At 59.1% G+C, this 21,459-nt stretch overlaps 5 protein-coding genes across 5 annotated transcripts; all 5 read left to right on the top strand.

The window, feature by feature from the left end:
* Positions 1 to 180: 180 nt before the first annotated feature.
* On the top strand, positions 181 to 8,022 carry TOR1 (putative target of rapamycin (TOR) kinase 1; the record flags this gene model as incomplete). Its single annotated transcript, XM_001687168.1, has 1 exon — positions 181 to 8,022. One exon carries the CDS (start codon positions 181 to 183, stop codon positions 8,020 to 8,022), a length of 7,842 nt encoding a protein of 2,613 aa, XP_001687220.1.
* Positions 8,023 to 8,906: 884 nt separating this feature from the next.
* Positions 8,907 to 9,926, top strand: LMJF_36_6310 (putative homocysteine S-methyltransferase; the record flags this gene model as incomplete). The annotated part of the gene is made up of 1 exon (XM_001687167.1): positions 8,907 to 9,926. One exon carries the CDS (start codon positions 8,907 to 8,909, stop codon positions 9,924 to 9,926), a length of 1,020 nt encoding a protein of 339 aa, XP_001687219.1.
* Positions 9,927 to 11,009: 1,083 nt separating this feature from the next.
* Positions 11,010 to 12,971, top strand: LMJF_36_6300 (glucose transporter, lmgt1; the record flags this gene model as incomplete). Its single annotated transcript, XM_001687166.1, has 1 exon — positions 11,010 to 12,971. One exon carries the CDS (start codon positions 11,010 to 11,012, stop codon positions 12,969 to 12,971), a length of 1,962 nt encoding a protein of 653 aa, XP_001687218.1.
* Positions 12,972 to 14,538: 1,567 nt separating this feature from the next.
* LMJF_36_6290 (glucose transporter, lmgt2) lies at positions 14,539 to 16,242 on the top strand (the record flags this gene model as incomplete). The annotated part of the gene is made up of 1 exon (XM_001687165.1): positions 14,539 to 16,242. The coding sequence occupies one exon, from the start codon at positions 14,539 to 14,541 to the stop codon at positions 16,240 to 16,242; it is 1,704 nt and encodes a 567-aa protein (XP_001687217.1).
* A 1,859-nt stretch (positions 16,243 to 18,101) lies between these two features.
* On the top strand, positions 18,102 to 19,808 carry LMJF_36_6280 (glucose transporter, lmgt3; the record flags this gene model as incomplete). Its single annotated transcript, XM_001687164.1, has 1 exon — positions 18,102 to 19,808. The coding sequence occupies one exon, from the start codon at positions 18,102 to 18,104 to the stop codon at positions 19,806 to 19,808; it is 1,707 nt and encodes a 568-aa protein (XP_001687216.1).
* Positions 19,809 to 21,459: the final 1,651 nt, after the last annotated feature.

Here is a 21,459-nt window from a genome sequence, read left to right as displayed (position 1 = left end):
GGTTCTCTTCATGACGGCGACGTTTCCATCGGCAATACCAATTCTGTTCTGCTGTTTCACTGCTCGGGCGCTGCACCGTGGCCCCTTTGTGTCTTGCCGACACTGCAGAGAAACCCCCTCTGCTGGCCAACAAGTGCGCTAGTCATAGTCGGGAGAACGAGAAGCGAGCGGTGTAGCGAAATGGAGCCTAAAGGTGGCGTAGGCAGTAGCAATGGCAGCGGCGGCACGAGCAGCAATCGACACCCGCTGATCGGTCAGCTGCGGCCCATCTTTCAAGAACTGGAGTCGGCCACGCCGCAGACGCTCCCCTCCGTCATCCTCAAGCTAGAGTACGTGATCGAGGAAGAGAAGGACGCTTTGTTTCACCGCAACTCCATCAAGTCCTATACTGCGAATGCACGCACGTTCCCCAACTGGCTGAATGCGCAGCTGCGACACCTATTTGAGCAGCCGCAGACGCACATGGCGGGCGTGCAAGTGCTACGGGCGCTGCTGCCAGTGGAGTACGTGGAGCTGAATGAGATGACGAAGCTCTTTTCGGAGCTGCTGGTGCGCTGCGTACTGGAGACGGCGGACTACAATACAGCCGTGGAGGGGGGTGAGGTATGGGGTTTGCTACTCAACAATGGCAGCAGTGTAGTCGAGGGTATCATCATCAACTGCTTACAGTTTTCGTTAGCCCTGCTGATGCGCGGAGGGCACGATGAGATATTCTTGCGCGAAGACGTGAGCCATCGCGGCGTCGAAAGCGAAGTGACGGCTCGATCGGCCATGTCCCCCTTGGTGCACTCTTCGCAGCAGGGTGAGAATGCGGCCCTCACGGATGACGATCGGTTCCCCAAGGCAACGAAGCTGTCGGGGTGCATCTTCATTCAGCAGCTGGTGCGCCGCGTGCCATCGACGATCGCGCCACATGTGAACAACATTCTTGAGTGCCTGCGCCGTGCGATCCTCGACTCCAACAAGCTTGTGCGCGTGAGCGGAGGCGACGCGCTCTTTCACACGTTGGCCATTTCCTATCGCTCCACCGACCCGAAATTCTATAGTCGCTGGCAGAACACATTTCTCGAAGACGCGGGGCGGAGCGTCATGTACGGCAGCGACGTTGTCCTGCATGGCTGCCTGCTGGCCTTCAATGCCGTGCTCTCCGCGACGGCATCGCGTGAGGCGGAAGGGCGAGCAGTCGGCTTCTCCAACCAAGGGCGAAAGCACATTCTGCAGTTTTGGACGTTTATCAACGACAACCTGGTGCGCACCTCGCACAACAGCGACGTGCGCGCCGAAGTGCTTAACGCGCTACCGCTGCTGGCTCAGTACGACAGCACTACCTTCAAAGAGATCTCGGTGAAGCACGTGCGTGCGCTGGCGGCGGTGGTATTTGTCGGCACGGAAGGCAAGGATGAGCGGGCAATGGTGTTTCAGGTGCTCGCGCGGCTCTTCACGGTGCTGCCCAGCCTTGTCGTGCCGTTCCTGGACTTTATGATGAAGTACATCGAGGCATCGCTGACACCGCAGCCTCTCCGTGACCGCTGCCCTGAGGCCGTGACATGCTTCGCCACGCTCTCTAGCGTAGAGCCGAACGCGGTACGCCCCTTCCTGCGGCCCCTGCTTGGGCCCCTCTTCGCCGGGTCGGTGACGGAGCACTTTGCGCGCGACGTGGCGAAGATCTGCACGGCCTTCCCAGAGCTGCGGTCGACGTGCTTGTCGAAGGTTCTCGAGGCAACAAAGGAACAGTTGCTACGCATGCGTAACCGGCCCCGACACACCAGCGCGTCCGGCAAGACGGACCACAGTGCTATTGTACGCAGCCTTAACTCTCTCGGGAGCCTCGACTTTACGGGGTACTCGACGTTGCAGTTCTTGTGCGACGCCGTTATTCGATACGTGTCAGACCCACACGAGGAGGTGCGCCGGAGCGCGATCGATCTGTGCTTCAAGCTGGCCCTCTCCGGCTGCTCTCAGTCGCCGTGCGAGCGCACAGCCGTCGGTGTCGTGATTCACCGCGGTCGGGAGCACTTGGGCCTGGTGAACACCGTCATCCGGAAACTGGTGAGCGCGGCTGTTGCGGACACCGAGAGCGATATCCGCCTGCACACGCTGGAGCACCTGAGCACGGAGTTTGACTACTCACTGGCTCTGCAGGACATCTGCACGGCGCTGTTCCCCGCCCTGCACGACCACCACCAGAACCGCATCGCAGCCGTTCTTCTCCTGGGCCGCCTTTCCAGTCGCAACCCGTCATGCATCCTTCCTATGCTGCGTTGCGTGATGGTGCAGTGCATTATGGACATTCAGCTCTTCCACGAACCGAAGCGGCAGGAGCAGGCTGCGGTGGTGCTGAGCGCGGTGGTGGAGTCGGCGCCTGCGATGGCACGCCCGTACATCTCGTCTCTGTTGCAGGACTGCGTAACGCGGCTGCAGGAGGAGAACAAGCCTATTCCGGTGATCACGGCGCTCTTGTCGCTTGTCGGGAAGCTCGCGCGGTACGCGGAGGACGACGACGTGGCTGTGGTGGCCGCCATTCGACCGTGCGTCATTCGGCACATCCTCGACTCGTCCAGCATCCAGAAAAAGATCGAGGCGATTCGCGCTTTGGGAGATATCATCCGCACCACAAAGGACGTCGATGTGTACGAGACAAATCCCGAGCTGCTGCGCGTCCTTCTCTCCGCTCTCCACGGCGGTTTCAAAGAAACGTGGCCGGTGAGACTGGATGTGTTGAAGCTGATGGGAATTATTGGCGCCGTCGATCCTGTTCGTGCCAAGGAGATCACGCGGCACTTGCGGGATGGAGGCCTGAGCAGCAGTGGCGCGGCTGCCCCTGCCGCGTTGCAGCTTTCCTCCTCTCGCGGGGAAGAGGCGATCGCGCAGAATGTCGTCAAAAACGTGCTCGGCGTCCTGCAACTGCCATGCTTATCGGATGACCAGTGCCTCTGTGCGGTGCAGGTGATCGCTAACACGCTGTCGCTCAAGGAGGCGGCGAGCGGGTGTCTGACCCCGATGTATCGCGACATTCTCCATACTGTTATTCAGCAAATCACTCTTCAGGCTAAGATACGCGAGAACCTGTTCGGGCTGATGACGCATATCGTGTATCTTTACGGCCAGCACATTCGCCCATACCTGGACGAGCTCATCAGCACGTGCGTCGGCTTCCTTCCTGCTGCAGAGCGTGGCGTCCTTGTGGAGATACTGTGTCTGCTGAGGGAGATGCGCCGCTCGCTCCGTGAAGAGTTCAGCCCTTCGCTCTCGCTGGTGCTGCCACCGCTCATCCAGACGGTGGAGGTGGACGCCGCGCACTCCAGCGAGCCTGTCTTCGCCTTCCTGATAGAGATGGGGCATTTACTCGACGACCACCTCCACAACGTCGTGCCCTGCGTCTGCGAGGTAGCAAGCAATCCTGCTTATCCGTTGGCGTGCCGCGCGGCGGCCGCGGACGCCATTCGCCACTTTGCTCGCCGACTGCCGCGTCTTGTGTTTCACGCGTCGCGCTGCGTGCACTGTCTATGCCGGGTGCTGAGGGAGATGGAGTCGCATCCCCTGCTGTTTGAGCAGCAACCAGGAGCATCCGAGGAGGCGGCGCAGCGCCGCCCTGCTGCCGAGCTAGCGGCTAGCGGAGACACGACGGCTTCAGACGTGCGCAGTTTCGTCGCCGTTACCCTGGACGCAGTGCGCATCGTTAGCCGCAACCTCGGTAGCGACTTCGAGAAGTACACCCCCCTGGTGTTCCCACTGCTGGACGGCTACGGCCAGAATGGGCAGGATGTGAAGGCATTCACGCTCAGCACTCTGCGCACGAGCGGCCGCGTGGTGGCACCCGAGAACGCTCAGGCGCAAGAGGAGGAGACCGCTGCCCGGTATCGCGTCAACACTCAGCAGCTGGCTCAGCGGCGCAAGACCGCGCTGGAGGAGAACTTTGCGCAGCTGCGCAGCATCCTTGTCGCGCGCGACCGAGAGACCGAGGAAGAGTGGAACTTGTGGCTGAAGCAGCTGGCAGTGGAGCTGCTACGGTCGAGTCCCTCGAACGCGCATGGCTTCGCCTTTGCCCTAGCTCAGCTCCACGAGCCCTTTGCCCGGCAAATGCTGCACTCCGCCTTCGCTGTATGCTACGCGGAAATGGAGCCGCACACGAAGGAGGCGGTTCGCGCTCTTCTCGGCAACGTGCTCCGCAGCGACCGTGTGCCGTCCGAGGTGCTGCAGGAGCTGCTGAACCTGTCTGAGTACATGGAGCGACTGGAGATGCGCTTTAACCCGAAGGAAGGCTCGCACAGCACGTATGCCGGGCTGCTTTTCGACTTGAAGACGCTGATGGGGAGCAGCGAGCGCTGCAACTTGTACGCCAAGGCGCTGCATTACGTCGAGATTCAGTTCTACGAGGCGACGTACGAGTACGAGCGCAACGTGATGCGCGGTCAGGTGCACCCGCTGCCGCCTGAGGAGTGGAGAAAACTTGTACAGTGGTGCGAGAAGAGTATTTACCTGTGCAACCTGCTGGGACTGCGCGAGAGCGCCGAAGGCATGCTCAAGTACATCCAGCGCAATTTTTCGTTTCTGACCGGCAAGCCTCCGTCAGAGTTGCCGCTTATGATGGACGCGCAGCTCCTCGAGAAGCTGCAGTGGTGGTCTCAGAGCTTGCGGGCGTATGAGAAGGGCCTGCAGGCGGAGCCGAACAAGTTCAGCAACATGGTCGGCCTCATGCGCTCCCTCGACAACCTCGGCGACTACGGTCGGCTGCTGGAGTCGTGGAAGCTCTTCTACCCCCGCGTCACGCGTAAGGAGGCCTCTGAGCTGGCCCCGTATGGTGCCCACGCAGCGTGGCTGCTGCGGTGCTGGGACGACATGGAGAAGATCACAGCCTACATGACAGATGATGGCTACGTTGGCACGACCGCTGTCTTTTACCGAGCGGTGCTCGCCACCCACAAGCTTAAGTTCCACGACGCCGTACCGGTGATTCAAAACTGCCGCAAGCGACTCGACTCGACGCTGTCGGCACTCGTGGCGGAAAGCTACGACCGTGCCTACGGTCTGTTTGTTGGTATCCAGCAGCTCAGTGAGCTGGAGGAGTTCGCGTTTGTCGCTGACAACCCGCAGGGCCTCAACCACTGGCAGGAACTGTGGGAGAAGCGGCTGGCTGCCATGGCCTACGAAGGCTGGCCGGGCACGCTTGCGAACCACACGCTTGTCATCCCACTGGCGCAGGAGCTGGAGATGTGGCTGCGGTTCGTGTCGCTGTCGCGCGTGCACGGTCGCGACCGCACATCGCGCGACATCCTGTTCGAGCTTCTGGGCAAGCAGACCATTGCGGCCGCGCTGGAGCAGCCGCAGCTGCCGCAACCCCCAATTGCCCTCGCCGCCTGCCAGCACTTCTACGACATCAACGAGCGCGAAAGGGCGGTCGAGCTGCTTGAAACGTACCTGAAGAAGATGGATCCGGCAGCCCCCTCGCTGCTGAGCATCGGGGGCGGTCAAGCAAACCTGGCCATGTGTCATGCAAAGCTGGCGAGCTGGCTCTTCACCGTGGCGAAGAAAAAGCGGCAGAACGTTGATGCGCGCTACCGCGAGTACATCCGTCACCACCTTGAGAAAGCAACCAGCCTCGACAGCACCAACGGCACGATTTGGCACACGTGGGCGCGGTTCAACCACGACCTTGTCACACACCGCTCCCGCGGTGCGGCGAGCGAGGTTCGCCGAGACGAGCACGTTAAGCACATCGTGGCTGCCATGGACGGCTACGTGCGGAGCGTGTCCTGCTCCCAGGAGCTCGAAGACATGCTAGGGTTTCTCTCCTTGTGGTTCATTCATGCCGCGCTGCCGCAGGTGCAAGAGAATGCGGCGCTGCAGGCGGAGATTCTTCAGGTGAGCCCGACAGTGTGGCTCAAGGTTCTTCCCCAAATCATCGCCCGCTTGCACTCGCGCGACGCCGTTGTGTCAGAGTCCGTCTTTCAGCTGCTCACCATTGTCGCCAAGGCGCACCCGCAGGCGCTCCTGTACAACCTCAATGTCACGCTGAACTCCAGCGTGCGGAGTACAGAGAGCAACACGACGGAGCAGATGGAGCGCAAGCAGGCGGCACAGCGGTTGCTCGGCCGCATCAAGGAGATGCACAACAATGGCCGCACGATGGTCAAGGACGCCGCCCTTGTCTGCCAGGAGCTCGTGCGGTGCGCAGTGCTATGGACGGAGCTGTGGTTTGATGAGCTTGAGCGAGCGTGGTTTCAGTGGGGGCGTGACAAGAACGCCCACAACGTATTTCTTGTCCTTCAGCCGCTGCTCGAGCAGCTGTCGCACCCCAACACCCTCGCCGAGTCGCACTTTGTGACCGAGTTCGGTGAGCTACTTGGTGGCGCCTGCGAGTACGTGGAGAAGGCTGCGTCGACCGGCAACAATGTCTACATGGAGGATGCGTGGAACCGCTTCAAGACGGCTGTCAAGCGGATGGATGAGCAGATCAACGGTATGACCTCACTTGCCCTTCAGCTCGTGAGCCCGCGTCTGATGCAGAGCGGCAAGGACCTGTCGCTTGTGGTGCCGGGGCAGTACAACGAGGCCGGCGTGTACCCGCGCATCGCCTCCTTTCAAAGCACGTTGAGAGTGATGAACTCCAAGCAGCACCCGCGTCGCCTTTATATGACCGGCACGGACGGCGTCTTGTACAAGTTTCTCCTCAAGGGTCACGAAGATCTGCGACTCGACGAGCGCGTCATGCAGCTGCTAGCTTTCGCGAACACACTGCTGGAGAAGCACTCGACTATCCAGCGGCGTGACTGCATGATCCAGGTATTCTCTGTCACCCCTCTCAGCGAGAATGCGGGGCTGGTTGGGTGGGTCGACAACTGCGACACACTGCATCAACTCATTAAGGACTACCGTGTGCACTCCAAGTACCTCTCCATTGAGATGAACCTGATGCTGAGCTTTAATGTCGACCTGGATCGACTTCAGGTGATTCAACATGTTGAACCGTTCGAGTTTGCACTGGAGCAGACGGAGGGCACCGACCTCGCCAACTCGTTTTGGATGCGCGCGCCAAGCGCTGAGTCGTGGTTGGACCGGCGCACCACTTATGTATGCTCGCTTGCCACCATGTCCATGGTTGGCCACATTTTGGGCCTGGGCGACCGCCATCCGTCGAACCTGATGATCCACTCGTTCAGCGGTCGCGTCGTGCACATCGACTTTGGCGACTGCTTCGATGTGGCGCAAAACCGCAGTGCGTTCCCAGAGAAGGTGCCATTCCGACTAACTCGAATGCTAGTCAAGGCCATGGAGATGGGCGGCATCGACGGACTCTTCCGCCACGGCTGCATCACGGTGATGGGTGTGCTGCGCGAGGAGGGTAGCAGCATTCTGGCTCTGCTGGAGGCTTTCGTGCACGACCCGCTTGTGTCGTGGTGGCGCGACGAGTCAGAAGACGGGGCGACCGCATCTGCTGCCGCCGCCTCGGCGGCGCTGAGCAGCAGCATGCCGTCTGCCGGCGCGGATGCGGCACTCGGACACTATTCGCAGCGCGCCGCCTACGCGGCCATTGGTGAGTCCTTTCACAAGTCCCGCACCGCCTTTGCCTCTCGCACGCCGGCGTCGCGCTCCTTGGCGCCGCGTGGTCGCTTCTCGCACGCACCACAGACCTCGATCGCCTCTAGCCCCTCTGCTCCGCCTCCCTTAGTCTCCGATCGGTCGTCAGACATTTTAAGCAACGTGTCAGACAATCACACCAGCGAAGCGAAGAAAGTGGTCAATCGCATTCGCAAAAAGCTCGAGGGCCGCGAGTTTGCCGCGTGGCAGCTCCAGGCGAGTGCCTCGGCGCACGCGGCAGATGACGTAGGTGTGGCCATGAAGGGGCAGTCGGAAGAGGACCCGATGACTAGTGTTAGCTGGGGCAGCGCCGCGTCTGCAGCACCGATGGCGAGCGGCGAAGACGGGCTTTCCGTTCAGGCGCAGGTGAGTCGGCTCATCTCGGAGGCCACCTCCAACGAGAACCTGTGCGTCCACTTCCAAGGCTGGTGCCCGTTTTGGTGAGGCCTGCCAACGCGCGTGAGCGCGCTGACTTACACCGCTGGCAGGGGAAGCTAGAAAGGCGGTAGCGGCGGGACGCAGGCGACGGAGGAATGCCAGAGAAGTGGTGTGTGCGTGCGTAGGTGCATGCGTATCGGTGAGCTCCCCTTGTGCGTATATAAATATAAATATATATTTATATTTATATATATATGTATGTATGCCAATCCTTCACGGCTCCGCGACGGCATCGAAAGGAGAAAACACACTTAGGCATGGGAAGACAGGAGACGGTTGTCTCAACATAGGCGGTGGCGACCACGCGTAATATGGCATAGTGTCTGTGTGAGCATACACAAGCACCCTTTCACCGCGTCCTTGGCTCATCAGAGCGGCGCTAAGGGTACACTGAAGCAGAAAGAAAGGGCACAGGGCGACTGCCGCAGCAGGGGCTTGTTCGCCGCCTACAGTCGGCTTTCTCTGGCTTACCTGCTGAGACGTGAAGTGAGGCGATGGCGAGGCGACCAGCCGTTGCATGAAGTCACACCTCGGCATGCTGAGGGTGCATCACAGCCATTTCGGAAAATGCAAGACGGAGCAACGAGCGTGAGGGCAACACGTTTTTTGCCGTTTTTTGTTTTGTGCCTTCGAACCCCCCCCCCGTCTTCCGAAGCGCTGATGGCGGCCGCAGTTGCGTGCATTGAGTCATCCTTACCTCTCTCTCTCCCTCTGTCTCCATCTTTCTTCTTCGTGTTGCCTTCCTCGTCCCCGCCGCGGTACGCTCTTTATGCAATGCTCTCCCCTCTTTGTTCTCATTTTCTGCACCCAACGGGGGTTGGCTGTAACCCTGTCTCCACCGTTGTTGCTGGAATTCATGCGGCACGCGCGCGCACACGCACTTCACTCACATGAAGAATCACTATTTTTCGTGTTGCGGACTCCCGGCGAAGTGGAAAGTAGGTGACATGGAGGCCTACTTGGCAGATCCCAATTACGTCGTCATGCTCGATGGTGGCCTGGCGACGGAACTGGAGACGCGTGGCTGCGATCTTCGCGATCCTCTCTGGTCCGGCAAAGTCCTGCTGGAATCACCTCAGCAGCTTCAGAACGTGGCGCTGGCATACCTGCGGGCTGGCGCACGATGCATCATCACAGCCAGCTACCAGATCACACCACAGAGCCTTATGGAACACCGCAGACTCACCGAGGATGCTGCTGTGGCGGCCATTGAAGAGTCGGTGCGCATCGCGCAAAGCGCGCGGGAGCGGCATCTGAGGGAGAAACCACAGGCTGCACCGATTTTTGTGGCCGGCTCCGTCGGCCCGTATGGTGCCTACCTCGCCGACGGTTCCGAATACCGCGGCGACTACGTACGAAGTGCGGAGGAGTTTAAGGAATTCCATCGCTTGCGCATTGCAGCATTACTCCGCGCCGGTGCAGACGTGCTCGCCATTGAAACCCAGCCCTCTGCCGCGGAGGTGCGCGCGATTGTGGCGCTGCTGCAGGAGGAGCATCCAAACTGCCGGGCGTGGGTCTCCTTCACGACATCTCGAATCTCACCTGTGGAGGCGATCAGCGATGGCACCAAGTGGGCTGATATCATTTCTTTCCTCGAGAAGGCCCCTCAGATTGTCGCAGTAGGCGTCAACTGCATCCCTATGGCCGAAGCCTCTGCCGTGCTGGCTCATCTGCACACGCTTACTACAATGCCGCTCGTCGTGTACACGAATTCGGGTGAGTCGTACGACGCAGTCACTAGAACGTGGCACCCCATATCCATGAGCGATGGCACTACTCTGAGCTTGGGAGCATTGGCGCGGGAGTGGGCTTCTCATGGTGCTCGGCTTGTTGGCGGGTGCTGCCGCACCGGGCCATCGGACATTGCCGGTGCTGCGGCAGCTCTTGGCAGCGCCGATTTCGTGGTGTAGTGGTTCATCTCCCGGAACTGGAGAGGGCTGATCGAAAAGGGGTGTGATGTGGAAAAGATGCACGACAAGCCAGCGTGTCCGGTTGCCCTGCCAAGCGAGGCGAGGACTGCCCACCAGCCCGTAGACGAAGGATTTGCCTTTCGCAGTGCAAGGCGCGGGGGAGGGGAGGGGGGGGGGGGCGTCTGCTTGACGCGTTGCGCTGCCGTTTTGATCACTGCCAGCGAACCTTTCGGGAGCTCCGCGGCGCTTTCACCTTCGTTTCGCATGCGTCGTCGACGGACTCGGAGCCCCGTGTGAGCGTGCCCCTTCCCCCTCCCCTGGAGGGTTCGACACGCACATGGTGCTCCCGGTCGACGTACGAATCCGCCACATACAAAACGGTTGACGCTTTTTTCCCTTCTTTCGATAGCGTCTTCAGAGCCTCTCCGTCACCCACCCCGCCCTGCACTTAAACGTGCTCATCGCGCAGGGCAGATTGGGTTGGCAACGCGGCGCAAACGACCACCCGTGCACTTTCGCCCTTCCGTCCACGGGTACTGATGCACAAAACAAAAACAAAAACAGAGGCAGCGGCTTTCTCCTCCATACCTCGATTGCGTAGGCTATCGTCCTCGTTGAAGGACGTTCGTTGATGTGTCTTTGTCCTCTCTCCGAGGTATCCCATGTGCACCATCCGCGTGTTCTGCGAACACCTCTTTTTCTTAGCCATATTCGCTACCTTTCGCTTTCCACACTTCCTCGCTTCTTTCCTTGCTCACCTTCTCTGGGGACATGATCACTGCGTGACCAACACCGTCTGTCTCGTCCCCCACTTCGCCGCATCCCCCTAAATAACAGACAAGCAAAACCACAAAACAAAGGAGAAAAACGAGGCTTCTTCACCAACGCACGCACCCCTCGAACCCTTGCTGAGCGGCACCTCATCCCCGCGAAGCACGAGCGCAGAGAAAAGGCACGAAACATAAACGACAGTAAACAACGCAAACCTTTTAAGCGGAAAAAACTTTTTTCTTAACACGTGAACTGCACAACCTCCTCCTACGTGAAACGCTACTCACACCCACTCTCGCATATTCCAGCACCATGAGCGACTCGTCCACTAAGAACCCGGCCTCGGCCACGCTCCCTCATAACGTGCACGCAACACAGGTAAATATGGAGGGGGCGGTGCCACAAAACGTGCTTCAGGATGCCTCCCGAGGCGATCAGCCTCTGTTGCCGCCGCACCAGATTCCTCGGCCGTTGAATCCCCAAACAATGAAGTCGCATCATGCTAGTCGTGCCGCTCCGTCCTTTCCACAATCACACCGACATATTAACCCTCTTCCGCATCAGGAGTCAAAGTATTTAGTCAACAAACTCCCGAACCCGATGAAGCCTTCAAACGCTGATGAGCTGGACGCGTTTGCCCAGGAGTCTGTATCACAAAATGAGAAGCTATCCCCCTCCTTTTGCTCCATGTCAAACGCACGTATGATCATGGTCCAGGCCATCGGTGGCAGCCTCAACGGCTACTCGATCGGCTTTGTCGGCGTGTACTCCACGCTGTTTGGCTACAGCACGAACTGCGCGAACTTCCGCAGCGAGAGAGGCTGCACGACGGCGCCGAACGCCGACTGCCAGTGGTTTTCGAACGAGACTGGCACCGGCTACTGTGGCTGGCCCGATGTCACGTGCCGCCGAACGTACACCTACTCGAATGCTACGGAAATGCCGGGTGCGATTACCCGGTGTGAGGCAGACCCGCGGTGCAGGTGGTCCTACAGCACCATGGAGTGCCAGAACCCGTCGGGCTACTCGTCGTCGGAAAGCGGTATCTTCGCCGGCTCGATGATTGCCGGCTGCTTGATCGGCTCCGTGTTTGCTGGCCCGCTTGCGTCGACGATTGGCGCGAGGCTCTCGTTTCTGCTCGTTGGTCTCGTGGGTGTTGTGTCGTCCGTGATGTGCCATGTGTCGACCTCCGAGAACGAGTTTTGGGTGCTGATTGTCGGCCGCTTCACGATTGGCCTGTTCCTGGGCGTGATCGGTGTTGCGTGCCCTGTGTACACTGATCAGAACGCGCACCCGAAGTGGAAGCGCACGATCGGTGTGATGTTCCAGGTGTTTACGACGCTGGGCATATTCGTCGCGGCGGCGGTTGGCCTTGCGCTTGGCCAGAGCATATGGTTTGACCGCGACAAGGACCAGATGGTGATGGCGCGCATGCAGGGCGTGTGCGCGTTCTCGACCCTGTTCAGCCTGCTGACGATCGTGCTTGGGATTGTGATGAGCGAATCGCGCGCGAAGTTCGGTGGCGACGATGAGGAGGGTGGCATTGAGCTGGACCCGAACGAGTACGGCTACGTCGAAATGATCCCGCGCCTGCTGATGGGCGCCGTGATGGCTGGCACGCTGCAGCTGACTGGCATTAATGCTGTGATGAACTATGCCCCGACGATCATGGGCAGCCTTGGCCTGGCGCCGCTGATAGGCAACTTCGTTGTGATGCTGTGGAACTTCGTGACGACGCTTGCGTCGATCCCGCTCTCGTACGTGTTCACGATGCGCCAGCTGTTCCTCTTCGGCTCGATCTTCACGTCGAGCATGTGCCTGCTCATGTGCGGTATCCCCGTGTACCCCGGTGTCAGCAAGAAGACGGAGGTGAAGAACGGCGTGGCCATCACTGGCATCCTGCTGTTCATTCTCGGCTTCGAGGTGTGCGTGGGCCCGTGCTACTACGTGCTGACGCAGGACATGTTCCCGCTGTCGTTTCGCCCGCGCGGTGCGTCGTTCACGCAGGTGACCCAGTTCATCTTCAACCTGATCATCAACGTGTGCTACCCGATCGCGACGGAGCGTATCTCTGGCGGCCCGTCAGGCAACCAGGACAAGGGCCAGGCCGTTGCCTTCATCTTTTTTGGTTGCGCGGGAATTATCTGCTTCATCGTCCAGGTCTTCTTCCTGCACCCGTGGGACGAGAAGCGCGATGGCAAGAAGAGGGCGGCTGCCCCGGCTGACGGGAAGAAGGAGCTGAGCTCCTCGCTCAGCGGCAACAGGGCTGAGTGAGCAGAATGAGGAGGATGCTGCATTGGCCTTCCCGTCTTCTCTCTCGCGCCGCATTCAGGGTCGTGTGTCCGTGACTAGACGTGCGTCGGCGCGCGGCGACGGCTTCGACTCCGCTGGCTTTGACCGCGCTTGCGGGGAGCGCCGTGCCGCGCCAACGCACTTTTCGGTTGTGTTGCTTTGATGAGACGCGCGCGCTGGTGGGAATAATATAGGCTGTTGTGCTTGACATGATGTACGCCTAGGCACGTGCTGCTGCGCCGCGCCGCTCTCTGCATGTCGGTGGTCGACAGCACTTGCATGTTGGGGCCCAGCGTCGGAGGGGGGCAGGCGGGGAGCTGCTGGGATCGGGTACTTTTGTGCTTTCCTGCGGTGCATCCCTTGCCCTTCTGTTTCTGTGCTTCCCTTTGGAGGTCACACTCGCCAGGTGGTTGGTCATGCGCCGCAGCCGTGCACCTGTTTTCCACTCACATCTTTTCTCTCCCACCTCACTGTTTTAAAGAAAACTGAAACGTTTTTTTTTGGTTTTCCTTTCCCTCTTCTCTAACACCCCTTCCCCTTCCGTTCTTTGTCCCCCTTTTTCTCCTTTGTGTTCGTTGATGTGTGTTCTGTGGTCCCATTGTGACGTGCCTCGCTCACCCTTAGCGTGCGGTCATACGAGCTTTGCGTGTGCGGACGGGAGCGATGCCCGCTGGAGACGGCCGTCTCGGCTGCGCGCAGACGCCGGTGTGCCCTGACGCGGCGCGAGGAAAGAGTGTGAGCGGAGAGGATGGTCAGAGGCTTCTCTGTCTCACTCTATCAAAAGCAAATGTGGTCGCGTGTTCCTCTCTCTATTGGTTTCTCTCGCCCTCCTCTCTGGCGGCCTGCGCAAGCCTCACGGCGCACGCAAGCGAAGGCGAGATGGCCTGCGTGATGCGCCTCCGAGGGACCGCAGAGCGTGGCGCTGACCTCCTCTCGATTTTCACATGTGAGTAGAACTAGTGGAGCGCTTTCGTCGTTTCGTTTCTGCCTTGTTTTCTTTCTCCTTTAGCTGCCGCTGCCACCGTACCACGTGAATGGGTGCAGGATCGCGGAAAGGCACATCGCCTCTCTTGCTAACTTTTCCTGGACTTCGCTGAGTGTTCGAGGTAGCTGCGAATAGCGGAGACACACCCCTGCTCCTCTTGCGCGAGTTTATGCGGAGCGCTGCGCCGACCAACCGGCGTGGTGCTTTCGACGGACGGGTGCGAGGCGCCGTCTCCGCGTTGCCGTTTAGGACAGCGCGATGGGGATGTTGCGGTGTAGTGCTGTATGCGCCTGCGCATGCTTGTGCGTGTGCTGGCTCACTCCGCCCGCGCGCCCTTCCTCTGTCTTCCTCATGTGCCTCTGCTATTCTCTGTCCCCCACCCCTACACGTGCGCAGTAACACCTTCACGGCGCTGCAGCTCTCTCAGCAAGCAACACAAAGCAACACACCCACTTTTCAAGCTCTCCTTCCCCGCCGCTGTCGACACCCACGGCCGACGCTGTTTCTGCTGACCGCTATCCTTTCTTCCGTGCAGCCAACCCATTGAGGGCACTGTCCGCAGCCATGAGCGACACGCTGGAGGCGAACGGGCAGCGCTCAAACTCGGATAAGGAGCCCATCCATGACCTTGCTAAGAAGAATGCCATGGAGGACGAGGACGACGCGCCGCCGTTCATTTCGGCGAGCAACGCCAAGGTTATATTAGTGCAGGCCATCGGTGGCAGCCTCAACGGCTACTCGATCGGCTTTGTCGGCGTGTACTCCACGCTGTTTGGCTACAGCACGAACTGCGCGAACTTCCGCAGCGAGAGAGGCTGCACGACGGCGCCGAACGCCGACTGCCAGTGGTTTTCGAACGAGACTGGCACCGGCTACTGTGGCTGGCCCGATGTCACGTGCCGCCGAACGTACACCTACTCGAATGCTGCGGAAATGCCGGGTGCGATTACCCGGTGTGAGGCAGACCCGCGGTGCAGGTGGTCCTACAGCACCATGGAGTGCCAGAACCCGTCGGGCTACTCGTCGTCGGAAAGCGGTATCTTCGCCGGCTCGATGATTGCCGGCTGCTTGATCGGCTCCGTGTTTGCTGGCCCGCTTGCGTCGACGATTGGCGCGAGGCTCTCGTTTCTGCTCGTTGGTCTCGTGGGTGTTGTGTCGTCCGTGATGTGCCATGTGTCGACCTCCGAGAACGAGTTTTGGGTGCTGATTGTCGGCCGCTTCACGATTGGCCTGTTCCTGGGCGTGATCGGTGTTGCGTGCCCTGTGTACACTGATCAGAACGCGCACCCGAAGTGGAAGCGCACGATCGGTGTGATGTTCCAGGTGTTTACGACGCTGGGCATCTTCGTCGCGGCGGCGGTTGGCCTTGCGCTTGGCCAGAGCATCTGGTTTGACCGCGACAAGGACCAGATGGTGATGGCGCGCATGCAGGGCGTGTGCGCGTTCTCGACCCTGTTCAGCCTGCTGACGATCGTGCTTGGGATTGTGATGAGCGAATCGCGCGCGAAGTTCGGTGGCGACGATGAGGAGGGTGGCATTGAGCTGGACCCGAACGAGTACGGCTACGTCGAAATGATCCCGCGCCTGCTGATGGGCGCCGTGATGGCTGGCACGCTGCAGCTGACTGGCATTAATGCTGTGATGAACTATGCCCCGACGATCATGGGCAGCCTTGGCCTGGCGCCGCTGATAGGCAACTTCGTTGTGATGCTGTGGAACTTCGTGACGACGCTTGCGTCGATCCCGCTCTCGTACGTGTTCACGATGCGCCAGCTGTTCCTCTTCGGCTCGATCTTCACGTCGAGCATGTGCCTGCTCATGTGCGGTATCCCCGTGTACCCCGGTGTCAGCAAGAAGACGGAGGTGAAGAACGGCGTGGCCATCACTGGCATCCTGCTGTTCATTCTCGGCTTCGAGGTGTGCGTGGGCCCGTGCTACTACGTGCTGACGCAGGACATGTTCCCGCTGTCGTTTCGCCCGCGCGGTGCGTCGTTCACGCAGGTGACCCAGTTCATCTTCAACCTGATCATCAACGTGTGCTACCCGATCGCGACGGAGCGTATCTCTGGCGGCCCGTCAGGCAACCAGGACAAGGGCCAGGCCGTTGCCTTCATCTTTTTTGGTTGCGCGGGAATTATCTGCTTCATCGTCCAGGTCTTCTTCCTGCACCCGTGGGACGAGAAGCGCGATGGCAAGAAGAGGGCGGCTGCCCCGGCTGACGGGAAGAAGGAGCTGAGCTCCTCGCTCAGCGGCAACAGGGCTGAGTGAGCAGAATGAGGAGGATGCTGCATTGGCCTTCCCGTCTTCTCTCTCGCGCCGCATTCAGGGTCGTGTGTCCGTGACTAGACGTGCGTCGGCGCGCGGCGACGGCTTCGACTCCGCTGGCTTTGACCGCGCTTGCGGGGAGCGCCGTGCCGCGCCAACGCACTTTTCGGTTGTGTTGCTTTGATGAGACGCGCGCGCTGGTGGGAATAATATAGGCTGTTGTGCTTGACATGATGTACGCCTAGGCACGTGCTGCTGCGCCGCGCCGCTCTCTGCATGTCGGTGGTCGACAGCACTTGCATGTTGGGGCCCAGCGTCGGAGGGGGGCAGGCGGGGAGCTGCTGGGATCGGGTACTTTTGTGCTTTCCTGCGGTGCATCCCTTGCCCTTCTGTTTCTGTGCTTCCCTTTGGAGGTCACACTCGCCAGGTGGTTGGTCATGCGCCGCAGCCGTGCACCTGTTTTCCACTCACATCTTTTCTCTCCCACCTCACTGTTTTAAAGAAAACGAAAACGTTTTTTTTTTGGTTTTCCTTTCCCTCTTCTCTAACACCCCTTCCCCTTCCGTTCTTTGTCCCCCTTTTTCTCCTTTGTGTTCGTTGATGTGTGTTCTGTGGTCCCATTGTGACGTGCCTCGCTCACCCTTAGCGTGCGGTCATACGAAGGTTGCGCGTGCGCTCGTCGAACAGTGCCCGACTCGCGTTGTTGGGGTTGTCGCCCCTGTTCTTACCTCCCGCTCCCCACGCACGCTCGCTCAGACGCTTTCGTCTTTAGCACGAGCTGGAACACGGTGCCTGCGCGGTGCTGCCTTCTGCCCGTGGTGGTGGTGCGGAGGACATGAGGTGCGGTGTGAGCTGGCGGGGTGGCGCGCGACATGCGCAAGGGACGGCAGTATCCAAAAGATGAAAAACGGTACCTTCTCTCTTTCGTTTCACTAGTATTGCGTGCGCAGGGGTACGGCGCGTGCGGACGGGAGCGATGCCCGCTGGAGACGGCCGTCTCGGCTGCGCGCAGACGCCGGTGTGCCCTGACGCGGCGCGAGGAAAGAGTGTGAGCGGAGAGGATGGTCAGAGGCTTCTCTGTCTCACTCTATCAAAAGCAAATGTGGTCGCGTGTTCCTCTCTCTATTGGTTTCTCTCGCCCTCCTCTCTGGCGGCCTGCGCAAGCCTCACGGCGCACGCAAGCGAAGGCGAGATGGCCTGCGTGATGCGCCTCCGAGGGACCGCAGAGCGTGGCGCTGACCTCCTCTCGATTTTCACATGTGAGTAGAACTAGTGGAGCGCTTTCGTCGTTTCGTTTCTGCCTTGTTTTCTTTCTCCTTTAGCTGCCGCTGCCACCGTACCACGTGAATGGGTGCAGGATCGCGGAAAGGCACATCGCCTCTCTTGCTAACTTTTCCTGGACTTCGCTGAGTGTTCGAGGTAGCTGCGAATAGCGGAGACACACCCCTGCTCCTCTTGCGCGAGTTTATGCGGAGCGCTGCGCCGACCAACCGGCGTGGTGCTTTCGACGGACGGGTGCGAGGCGCCGTCTCCGCGTTGCCGTTTAGGACAGCGCGATGGGGATGTTGCGGTGTAGTGCTGTATGCGCCTGCGCATGCTTGTGCGTGTGCTGGCTCACTCCGCCCGCGCGCCCTTCCTCTGTCTTCCTCATGTGCCTCTGCTATTCTCTGTCCCCCACCCCTACACGTGCGCAGTAACACCTTCACGGCGCTGCAGCTCTCTCAGCAAGCAACACAAAGCAACACACCCACTTTTCAAGCTCTCCTTCCCCGCCGCTGTCGACACCCACGGCCGACGCTGTTTCTGCTGACCGCTATCCTTTCTTCCGTGCAGCCAACCCATTGAGGGCACTGTCCGCAGCCATGAGCGACACGCTGGAGGCGAACGGGCAGCGCTCAAACTCTTTGTCGGAGGAGCCCATCCATGACCTTGCTAAGAAGAATGCCATGGAGGACGAGGACGACGCGCCGCCGTTCATTTCGGCGAGCAACGCCAAGGTTATATTAGTGCAGGCCATCGGTGGCAGCCTCAACGGCTACTCGATCGGCTTTGTCGGCGTGTACTCCACGCTGTTTGGCTACAGCACGAACTGCGCGAACTTCCGCAGCGAGAGAGGCTGCACGACGGCGCCGAACGCCGACTGCCAGTGGTTTTCGAACGAGACTGGCACCGGCTACTGTGGCTGGCCCGATGTCACGTGCCGCCGAACGTACACCTACTCGAATGCTACGGAAATTCCGGGTGCGATTACCCGGTGTGAGGCAGACCCGCGGTGCAGGTGGTCCTACAGCACCATGGAGTGCCAGAACCCGTCGGGCTACTCGTCGTCGGAAAGCGGTATCTTCGCCGGCTCGATGATTGCCGGCTGCTTGATCGGCTCCGTGTTTGCTGGCCCGCTTGCGTCGACGATTGGCGCGAGGCTCTCGTTTCTGCTCGTTGGTCTCGTGGGTGTTGTGTCGTCCGTGATGTGCCATGTGTCGACCTCCGAGAACGAGTTTTGGGTGCTGATTGTCGGCCGCTTCACGATTGGCCTGTTCCTGGGCGTGATCAATGTTGCGTGCCCTGTGTACACTGATCAGAACGCGCACCCGAAGTGGAAGCGCACGATCGGTGTGATGTTCCAGGTGTTTACGACGCTGGGCATCTTCGTCGCGGCGGCGGTTGGCCTTGCGCTTGGCCAGAGCATCTGGTTTGACCGCGACAAGGACCAGATGGTGATGGCGCGCATGCAGGGCGTGTGCGCGTTCTCGACCCTGTTCAGCCTGCTGACGATCGTGCTTGGGATTGTGATGAGCGAATCGCGCGCGAAGTTCGGTGGCGACGATGAGGAGGGTGGCATTGAGCTGGACCCGAACGAGTACGGCTACGTCGAAATGATCCCGCGCCTGCTGATGGGCGCCGTGATGGCTGGCACGCTGCAGCTGACTGGCATTAATGCTGTGATGAACTATGCCCCGACGATCATGGGCAGCCTTGGCCTGGCGCCGCTGGTAGGCAACTTCGTTGTGATGCTGTGGAACTTCGTGACGACGCTTGCGTCGATCCCGCTCTCGTACGTGTTCACGATGCGCCAGCTGTTCCTCTTCGGCTCGATCTTCACGTCGAGCATGTGCCTGCTCATGTGCGGTATCCCCGTGTACCCCGGTGTCAGCAAGAAGACGGAGGTGAAGAACGGCGTGGCCATCACTGGCATCCTGCTGTTCATTCTCGGCTTCGAGGTGTGCGTGGGCCCGTGCTACTACGTGCTGACGCAGGACATGTTCCCGCTGTCGTTTCGCCCGCGCGGTGCGTCGTTCACGCAGGTGACCCAGTTCATCTTCAACCTGATCATCAACGTGTGCTACCCGATCGCGACGGAGCGTATCTCTGGCGGCCCGTCAGGCAACCAGGACAAGGGCCAGGCCATTGCCTTCATCTTTTTTGGTTGCGTGGGAATTATCTGCTTCATCGTCCAGGTCTTCTTCCTGCACCCGTGGGACGAGAAGCGCGATGGCAAGAAGAGGGCGGCTGCCCCGGCTGACGAGAAGAAGGAGCTGAGCGATGAATTCATCGCGAAGAAAGACATTTGAATCAAATTTTCACGGCTGGAAGCAGTTTGTGGGCCGTTTGGATGGCATGCGCTGCGTCGTGGTTTGTCGTATGGTATATTGACTTCTTTTTTTGCTGCTCTTTTGGATGCCGTGTTCTGTCAAGTTTTGTTGTCGGGATCTGCTTTGTCACGTTGATGTCTGCTGATTGTGTCACGAGATCTGAGGGAGATAACGCCATGATTTTCTCTGCATCATCTAGTTTCTGGTCTTTTAGTTCGTGGTCTATGCCCATCGAAGGTGTTGTCGTGTGTGCGGTGATCGTGGCGAGCCTGCGCGAAACACCTGTTTTGTATTAACTGTGCGTGTGCGGGGAGAAAATAGTAAAGAGCGGGGTATGAGGGAAAGCCAAACACAGGGAACGATTAGAGTGTATCTGCTATCACTACCACGCCTTTGTGCAGCGCCCGCTCGGTGTACGTGAATCGGAATGTACTTGTATAATGGCACAGAACCCAAGAAGAAAAAAACAAAACACATCGCTGCTTATGCCTTTTTTGGTGTTTTTGGTTCACGGCATCATCTTCATGCCCTCTGCTCCTTCATGAGCGCCCCCATCCTGTTTCTTCCGTATGTGTGCGCTTGTAGGCCGATCACAATTGCAATTCACCTGTTCGGCGCTCGGGACCCGAGTGCGGGTCAGGGTGATCGACTTTTTTTTCACCGAGGCGCATGCGCGGCTTTATTACGCCGACGACTCGAAGAGGAGTCGTTCCCTCGTCTGCGCTCCCTTCTCAGCGCACGAAGGGGATGTGCTGCCATGTTTCCAATATCCTCTTCGTTGGGACGAAACGATGCCCTGTTGTGTGTGTGTGTGTGTGTTTCCGCGTGTTTCATTGTTGTCCTTGTCGTGAACAAACAAAACGTTTTTTTTCGTTTGGTTGCCTTGTGCGTCTCTCTCTCTCTCTATATATATATATGTGTGTGTGTGTGTGTGTATGTGAATGGAGCACTCGTATTGTTTGCGTATGTTAGAGCTCCCCGCTGTCTTCTGCCTATGCTCCTTGTAATTCATTCTTGCTTCTCGTTTTTCCCTCGACTTGCTTCATCTTGTGGGACGAATTTGTACGCGGGCTCATCGTTTTTACCCCCCCCCCCCGCATCTCTTTATTTTCACGAGCACGTGCTCTGCAAGGCCACTCTCTTGTATCCTTGTCTGTCTCTTTGAGTGTGCGGTCGTGCTGGGGCCCCCCAAAAGGCGTTGGGAGAGGGAGGAAACTGCGCCGCACGCGAAAATGTTTTTTTTTTTTGAGCAGGCTGCAAGGCAAAAAAAAAGCAAGCGAATGATAAAAGAGCGGCCCGCATGCTAGCGCGTCTATCCTGTCTCTTCAGGACAGCTGCTTTGCGGGAGATCACCTCTCTTTGGTTAACTCAGTATTCTCTGTCGCTCCAGCCCTCTAAAGATCACAGCTCTTCGCAGGCGCATTCATTATGTCGAGGCGATGCGCTCTCCTTTTCTCTCTCACACGCACAGAAGAGACCCCAGAATCCCCAAAGAAACGCCAACGCCACAACGAGAACAGCAAAAAAAAAGTATACACATCACGCTACCCCATAGGAAGGGGTTTCCTTATCATAACCGCCACTTGTTTGCTACTCATAAAAAAAAACGGACATCCTTCAGTTTCACAGA

Source organism: Leishmania major, chromosome 36, assembly GCF_000002725.2.
Source record: "Leishmania major strain Friedlin complete genome, chromosome 36".
Classification (NCBI taxonomy): Eukaryota; Euglenozoa; class Kinetoplastea; order Trypanosomatida; family Trypanosomatidae; genus Leishmania; species Leishmania major.
This window is presented reverse-complemented; position numbering and strand designations above follow the sequence as displayed.